The following is a 5,800-nucleotide window of genomic DNA, read 5'->3' as shown; positions in this document are numbered from 1 at the left end:
AATTTCGATGATTGTTGGCAGTTCAGGTGGAGGGAAAACTAACTATAGAATTGATGCACTAGCCAAGTTTTTCAAGAGCAGGGTCTTGAACTTAAAACCTCTTGGGTCTGATACCATATAGAATTGATGCACTTGCTATTTTAGTCCTTAGCATGGGTTCGGTGCACAGGCCGCAGAATTTTTGTTTTTGTTTTTAATACTGCGCGAGCAGGGTCTTGAACTTAAGATCTCTTAGCTCTGCTACCATATAGAATTGATGCACTAGCCAAGTTTTCCAAAAGACCGATCTAATGGAAAGAGGCTAGACACTATTTTTATATTCAACACTAACATTGCAACAAGATGGTTTAGACATGCTTTTAAAGCAGAGGCTGGTTAAACTGGAGGTGCTTTGTTTTAACAAAATGTGTTGTGGTATGCGCAGAAATGCTTTTGTAATTTAGATATCTTAGTTCCATTTCTCAGCATCAAATTTGTGTCAGAAGTACTGAAAGAAACAGTAGTTACCTCCCAAAAGAGCTGTACTCCAAAATTTCCAGCTTTCTTTACTGATGAGCTACTGAAAATAACATCACTTGTTGTATTTTTTTCAAACCCACGAGCACAAGCACCAACAACAAGACATAGTCCATCTGGTTTTCTACCGGAGCGGATCTTGCACAAGGACAGAAGAGTTGAAACTTGTAACTAACTGATAATGTAGAGTTAGGATGTAACTATAACAGTAAGATGGATCTGAGTACAAATGAAGACAAGTAATAGATAAGCAATTTTCACCTATTTCATAATTTAGATGTACTAAAACTTGGAAGCAACAGTTCTACAAGCATTGTCTGGGTGGCCTCTAGGCCAGTGTTTGTTGTGTGGTGTGTTGTAATGAGCGCCTAACAACCATCAAGGTGTTCCTTGCCGTGGGTATTTAGTTGTAAACTTGTAATGACTTAGTCTTAGGCTTGTACATGATACTGTCTATCAATGTAACGGCTGCAGATCTAAAAAATAAAATGGAACAGAATGCAAAGCTTCAGCGGTTTCATGAAAATATAGCCCTAGCCTGAAAATATAATGTGTTAGTTGTTGGCACCTCAGAATTAGGAGTGTGAGCAAGCAAGTCCTAATGGTTCCAACATTATTCTGCCACTTGACTTAAACATAAGGTTGGGTATACATGTTGAATATATGGGAAATGCAAATTTATTCTGCCACTTGACTTAAACATAAGGTTGGGTATACATGTCGAATATATGGTTCTATTTTGTCAGACCATGTACCAACTTTCATTAAAAAACGTGTAGATGCATACATTGAAGATATAAGAGTACCTGTCGCACAATTGGGGAAAAATTACCCATAGCATCAACAACAAGTCGACAAGGCAAACAATCACCATCGCTCAATTTTAGTACCTACGGAACACAAGAGGCATATTAACACCTCCCTCCTTTGACATATACACTAATAATGTCACCTAAATAATAACCGGAATGGCTTTTTCACAAATGCGTTCATATTAATAGCCCTCAAAATGGACAACTAGATCTGAATTACTCCCTCCGTCCCAAAAAGGATGTCGCAGATTTGTCAAAATTTGGATGTTTCTAGACACGATTTAGTGTACAGATACATCCAAATTTAGACAAATCTGCGACATCTTTTTTTTGGGACAGAGGGAGTATAACATTTAATATTTATACCTTAGTGTAGCTGTCTAACTGCCCAAGGCCTATTTTGAACATGATTGTTGGAATTTATGATGTTGAGATCAAATTAAACTATATATATTGTAATCTTGATTTTTTTTGAAATTATGTGTTGGATTTATGATGTTTATAATGTCGTGTGATGTGTGGCACCCCCGATAGTAAAACCCTAGATCTGATAAAGATATAACAGGCCAAGTCTATCTTATGCAGATTGTTGCTGGAGAAAAGAATACAACATCGTTTACATATCGTTGATTCCATTGAGTACTTTGTACAGTTTAGAGATGCAAGTGGGTTACCATTAGGGTACCCTTAACCCTCTTTAGTTAAAAAAATGAACTAAGTTAATTGTTATTACAGCCAAGGAGACAAACAGGTTGTGCTTACTGCAAGATCGTCATGAACCGAAATGCTTGACAAACTTTTTCCCTCAAAAATTGCTCCTCCTGAAGAAATGAAGCGCTCTTTCATGATCTCAATAAGTTTAGCAGGCCTGGAAAGGTAGAATGGGATCATATATGAGCTGGCATTATTGTGTGCTTCTATGAAGAGCTTACTGGGTTTTATGTATATGCGCTTATTTTTCGTTTGAGCAAATGTCATCTTTGTATAACATCACTGCATGAATACTTCGAACATACTATAGGCTTAATGAGAAATATGAGGAACAAGCACTGGAACAAATAGTTGAAGATCTAACGGCATGGAACTAGCATAGGTTATTAGTCCTTTGCATCCTCGCTACCAATTCCAATTTAGACAATAAGTACATTGTATTTAGCTTGTACAGTACTACCCAGATCATAGATTATCAGAGCAGGGTAATTGTCTATTCCATCATATGAATGTCCCCTTATTTGCATATGTCAAAACTGCCACGACAAATAATAACCAAAGCTAATTAGGTAACAACGTACGATATTCCAAGGTGAAGAATGTTCTCCATCCAAATTTCGCCCTTATTCTCAAATGCACATCTATTCTGCGAAGTCAAAAGATAAACATTCTGTTATTTAGCCAGAAAAGATTGGCCAAGTACCATATAAACTTCCGTGTGCATATGTCAACTTATCTGAAAGACCTTACGGGATTGAAATCACTTGTGATTATCTGTTCAACTTCCCCTTCTGAAAGGATGCCAACTTCCACAATTTCCATAAGCTCCTTTCTCGAAATATTCCACTCTTGTTCCCTCTATTCAGAAGATATAGGTAAACATTTCATCTAATTCAGTACATCACAATTGGGCTAACTCAGGAATAGCAATATAGGGCTGAATTACCCCTTTGATTATGTTTCTTTCGATAATTCCAACCCGAAGGCCTTTATAACTGAGAGCAGTAGCTATGAAAATACCTAATGTGCCTCCACACACTAGTACATCAAAGATCTTTGAGTCAGAACCAAGATCATAATCAAGCGATGGCCCTTGGACGCGAGTAACAATTTCAGGGACATTGGAGTCTGCATGAACACATAGTTCAGTCAGAAGGTCATAACACTAGAGAACGGAATAAGCTCAGCAGGTCTCAAGTAACCAAGTTGCTATTTATTTTTGACTCAACCATCACATGAAGTTGTTGATTTCTTACGAAACTGGAAATATATAGTACAGCATTCTAAGTAAGCATTTAAGACTAGCAATGCTAAGGATATCCGTCCTCTAGAAATCTCACTCAGTTTTCACATCTTAGCTGGAGCCAAGATCAGAAAAGCATCTAGACTGCCCTGCTATTTATAATGCTTGAACAACATGAATCTTACCTACTTGCGATTCACATATACTAGAGCATAGTCGATCCAGTCTTTTCAACGCCTCATATGAGTAAGCCCCACCAGCACCGCCAACTTCATCGCCACCAGAAATCTTATCCATAATCATCTACATGATTAGCAATGTTAATGAATGTTACTACTAAATCGCAGGGGTGATGGAAGAAAAACTAACAGAAATCATAGTAACTGGGCAGGTAACTGTATCGAAAGGGCCACTGTCAAGTTAGGCTGCCAGAAACTGCCTCATCATATGAACCACACACATGCATCTACTAGACCCTATTTTGGCAATTTATCTTGTGCCGGAACATGTTCCCATAATCTTTACATAAGTTCCATCTTCTTGTTTTTAGTTCAAAACTCTGTATAACTTTTATACATAGCCTATCTGTTTTCCTTGTTGAGCTCTTGAACGGTTTATGATAGCAGGTTGCTCCCACATGTGCAATGCCATGCATGCTTTGTTTCAACTAAGGTAAGGTCAGGAGCTGTAGTGAACTGAACACCATTATGTTGCAGGCACTGGTAGGGGTCAGCAGGGTAATGGTCAGAACATGCAACAGGGTAATGGTCAGACTGATAGGGTTCAGGCACTTCTTTTTTCTAACAATGCATCAAAACACAATGCTTTTTGAGTTTTCGCGAAAAAGAACATGTTAACTGCAAGAACTCATAGGACCGGATAGAGAATTAAGCTGGACCGAGATAAAAAAAGAAACATGACATTCAAGCTGAGGGAGAAGATCAACGTTTCAACAGCCACATAGCACAGGATATCGGTAAGACCGTACGGGCGCAATGCCGTAGCAGAGGTTACTAGGGCGGGAACAGAAAACCTGTAGAACCGCGACTGTGGGGAGGGGCTCGGGTCGGGTCGCTTACCTGGGTTCTGGAAGGTGGCGGCGTGGCCTCCCCCGACGCCCTAACGCGCAGGATCCTGCGCCTGGCGCACGGCCGCGGTGGCTGGAGGCGGGCGCCATGGCGAGCACGCGGTGGAGGAGCGGTGGAAAGGGGAGGAAGAAGAAACGAGAGCGGCATGATGGCAAAGGCTAAATGGGGGTGGGTTGGAACTTGGATTCGGGCGCGGCGAGTAAACGGCCAGGAATTGGCGCGGCTGGCTTTCCGCGACGTACGTGGTCCTCCCCGGCGCCACGCCTCTGAGAAGCCGACCACGTACCCGGGCTCTTTGCTATCTCTTCGGGTCAAAATGAAAAAAATTTGACAAAACAAAACGAATACCTCCAACAAAATATTACACCCTCCTTTATCAAAATTTGGATATATTTAAACCTAATTTAGTATATAGATATATCTAAACCCAATTTGACAAGGTTGAGACATCTTTTTATGGGTGGAGGGAGTACTTGTTATAGTTAGAATGCATACATGGGAGTTGGAAAGAGAAGAATTTTACTTCTAAATCACCGCAAGAACATCACACACTTGTTTATAATTTTGTCAATTTTGAACAGAAAATTACGGTCTTTGAATAGATCTCAAGTTAGAGACACATACATCTCTATGGAACAATTCCTTGTATATCATCATCTTTGTTGTTTGAATTTATATTTGCTTTCTTCCAGAATCAGTACCTGACTTCTTGGCTATTCTCATTTTGTCTGCAGGGTATATCTGTGCTCTTAAAACCTTTGGGTCTTACCGGCTATGTTAGCTTAGTCAGGGCTGTAATTTGTACATTGATGTATTCACCCATGTCTTTTTCTTTACCAGGTACTTCAGTGTTACTTCTCAAACATTTTCCGTGCCACAAAAAATATCATGCTTGTTATATTTTCTTATAGCATCGTATTAATTTCAGTTTAGATCAACACCGTATTAGTTTAATATTTGTCAGAAATTTTATATCCCCTAAAGAAATTTGAAGTTCGCGTATTCTAATAGGAATTTAAAATTAAATAGAAACTTATCTGTATATTTTTGTCTTTAACTTCTGAGCTTTCTAATCTTCCAAGACTCCCTTATGGAAAGTTAATAATCGAAGCAAAATACAGGCCCCTACTTCTTCTTTCAGGGCACATTCACTGGCCCGTCACGGAGGTCCCTGGCGAGGTGTTGGGTAGTGCGGCCAGATCTCGATCTGGTCGCCTCGAGTCGGGCTGAGGCAAGGGCCTACGCCCCATTCGAGCCCACCTACCTCCGCCCCAGATCTGCGGGCACCCTCAGCCTTGGGGGCTGCTGGTTGCCAATCTGGCTGGTGGTGATCTCCTGGTGCGGCGGCGATGTGGTTTTGGATGTGCTCTCTGGCCGCCGCGCTTGCGAGCCAGGGCAGGGGCCCTGGGCTTTGACCCAATCCATCTCCA

General features: G+C 40.6%; 1 protein-coding gene across 3 annotated transcripts; it reads right to left on the bottom strand.

Annotated features, from left to right (window-relative positions):
• Positions 1-381: 381 nt before the first annotated feature.
• LOC124682580 lies at positions 382-4,532 on the bottom strand. 3 transcript variants are annotated; one of them, XM_047217236.1, is made up of 8 exons: positions 4,362-4,532; positions 3,468-3,585; positions 2,986-3,167; positions 2,785-2,897; positions 2,621-2,685; positions 2,091-2,149; positions 1,323-1,406; positions 382-654 (listed from the first exon to the last, which is right to left on the bottom strand). In XM_047217236.1, exons 1-8 carry the CDS (start codon positions 4,515-4,517, stop codon positions 397-399), a joined length of 1,035 nt encoding a protein of 344 aa, XP_047073192.1. In that variant the 5' UTR covers positions 4,518-4,532; the 3' UTR covers positions 382-396. The 3 variants fall into 3 exon arrangements, with proteins under 3 accessions (XP_047073192.1, XP_047073191.1, XP_047073193.1); XM_047217235.1 differs by having other exon boundaries at positions 2,091-2,196; positions 2,790-2,897; XM_047217237.1 differs by lacking the exons at positions 382-654; positions 1,323-1,406 and having other exon boundaries at positions 2,100-2,149; positions 2,790-2,897.
• Positions 4,533-5,800: the final 1,268 nt, after the last annotated feature.

Source organism: Lolium rigidum, chromosome 1 (genome assembly GCF_022539505.1).
Source record: "Lolium rigidum isolate FL_2022 chromosome 1, APGP_CSIRO_Lrig_0.1, whole genome shotgun sequence".
NCBI lineage: Eukaryota > Viridiplantae > Streptophyta > Magnoliopsida > Poales > Poaceae > Lolium > Lolium rigidum.
The sequence above is the reverse complement of the archived record's forward strand: the minus strand, read 5'-3'. Positions and strand labels throughout refer to the sequence as shown.